We start from the raw sequence: 2,500 nt of genomic DNA, 5'->3' as shown, positions 1-2,500 counted from the left end.
AAGAAATAGGTATTTCGTCTGCCGTTACGTTCTAAGTTCAAATTCCGCCGAGGTCGACTTTGCCTTTCATCCTTTCGGGGGTCGATAAATTAAGTACCAGTTACGCACTGGGGTCGGTGTAATCGACTTAATCCGTTTGTCTGTCCTTGTTTGCCCCCTCTCTGTGTTTAGCCCCTTGTGGGCAGTAAAGAAACAGATTTTAGGCTCACAGTGTTCTTTTTGTGAGTAAGTTCTTTGTTTTATACATACTTTTATTGTAGTATACATAAACAGAAAGACGCATTGAATTGAACTTCAGTCTAATAAAGATTAATTCTTTTTGTTTGTTGCTGATAGCCCCAGTTTAGCACCCGTATAAAGACACCGTACAGTGTTATCTGGCTTCCTTCAGGCGATCCACACCAGTCGCTATTTCGAAATTATAACTTCAGTAAGTATTCTTCATTATTATTGTTATCAATAAGGTGGTGAGCTGGTAGAATCGTTAGTATGCCGGACAAAAGGCTAAGCGGCATTTCGTCCGTCTTTACATTCTGAGTTCAAATTCCACTGAAGTCAACTTTACTTTCCATTCTTTCGGGAACGGAAACTGCAGAAGGCCGTCTATATATACATACATAGATATAATATGCAGTACGTATATAGACATGCATATTATATATATATACATATATATATGTATATATATATATATATATATATATATATATATATCTATATATATATATGTTGTTATATTTCGGAATGGTCATTTTGCCAGTTTAGCCAATAAGACACACGCACTATATATTGGTGTTATTTTGCCTCAGTGTTATTTATTTTTTACATTAATCTTCATCTTATTTCGGCCAGAGTTCTTTCGTCACACTCCTGTGACCGCATCAGTGGTCCTTTGCTTTCTTCTTTCTTATTTGTGTCTCACCTTACTAACCGTCAGCCATTTTGAATTTCTATTGTATGTCTTCATTTGCGCATGCTTATATCTCTATATAGTGCGTGTGTTTTTATTGGCTAAACTGGCAAAATGACCATTCCGAGATATAACAATATCTGTTTCAACACACGACTTCACATAAAAAATCTTGCACAACAATATATATATATATATATATATATATATATATATATATATGTTGTTATATTTCGGAATGGTCATTTTGCCAGTTTAGCCAATAAAGACACACGCACTATATATTTGGTGTTATTTTGCCTCAGTGTTATTTATTTTTTACATTAATCTTCATCTTATTTCGGCCAGAGTTCTTTCGTCACACTCCTGTGACCGCATCAGTGGTCCTTTGCTTTCTTCTTTCTTATTTGTGTCTCACCTTACTAACCGTCAGCCATTTTGAATTTCTATTGTATGTCTTCATTTGCGCATGCTTATATCTCTATATAGTGCGTGTGTTTTTATTGGCTAAACTGGCAAAATGACCATTCCGAGATATAACAATATCTGTTTCAACACACGACTTCACATAAAAAATCTTGCACAACAATATATATATATATATATATATATATATATATATATATATATATGCATGTAAGTATCTATATCTGTAAACACACACATATACATATATCTATATACACATATATATGCTCACATACATACATTTCTTCTTCTTCTTTTTCATCTTCTTCTTCTTCTCCTTCTTTTTCTTTTTCTTCTTCTTAATCCTGTTTGCCCCTTGTGGAGCATAAGGCCTCAACAGTTGTTTTTCACTTTTTGCGGTCATTGGCATGCTTCTTGGCTGCTTCTCATGTCCCCTCTGTGTGTAGCCGAGGTCGACTTTGCTTTTCATCTTTTCGGGGTCGATTAAATAAGTACCAGTTACGCACTGGGGTCGATATAATCCGTTTGTCTGTCTTTGTTGTCCCTATAATCATGTCCCCTCTGTGTGTAGCCGAGGTCGACTTTGCTTTTCATCTTTTCGGGGTCGATTAAATAAGTACCAGTTACGCACTGGGGTCGATATAATCCGTTTGTCTGTCTTTGTTTGTCCCTTCTACGTTTAGCCCCTTGTGGGTAGTAAAGAAATAGTCGCTGAAGTCGACTTTGCCTTTCATCCTTTCGGGATCGATAAATTAAGTACCAGTTACGTACTGGAGTCAATGTAATCGACTTAATTCCTTTGTCTGTCCTTGTTTGTCCCCGCTATGTTTAGCCCCTTGTTTAGCCCTATGTTTAGCTTTCCCGCAACTCGTCTCCATGACCGAACTGCAGTCGTGGATCAAAAAGAGGCCGAGGAAGGGCGAATGGCACTGCGAGTGTCGCGTTGCTCTCAAGCAACTCTGCCGTCCCGGGTCGACCTTGAGTGACTTCAACACAACCAAAGCATTCTATAGGGGATTAGTGGAGGGGAGGTACGACGACGATCTCGGGGCAAACCTGGGCGTCGACGAGGAATACCTGACCCGCCTGTTTCAAACGACTTTTGGCCCGGGACCTATGGACAACTTCCAGAGATCCCTGGCCTGGCGGTGCTACCGAGAA

At 38.6% G+C, this 2,500-nt stretch overlaps 1 protein-coding gene across 1 annotated transcript in view; it reads left to right on the top strand.

Annotated features, from left to right (window-relative positions):
* Window positions 1-2,500, top strand: part of LOC118761208 — a 31,328-nt gene that overhangs the window by 8,908 nt on the left and 19,920 nt on the right. Inside the window, exon 2 of the mRNA XM_036498947.1 lies at window positions 337-430. Within this exon, the coding sequence (XP_036354840.1) occupies window positions 337-430 (94 nt within the window). The remainder of the gene's footprint in view (window positions 1-336; window positions 431-2,500) is intronic.

This window comes from Octopus sinensis, unplaced genomic scaffold (genome assembly GCF_006345805.1).
Source record: "Octopus sinensis unplaced genomic scaffold, ASM634580v1 Contig10647, whole genome shotgun sequence".
Lineage (NCBI taxonomy): Eukaryota > Metazoa > Mollusca > Cephalopoda > Octopoda > Octopodidae > Octopus > Octopus sinensis.
Note: the sequence above shows the minus strand (reverse complement) of the source record. Positions and strands in the feature narration are given on the sequence as shown.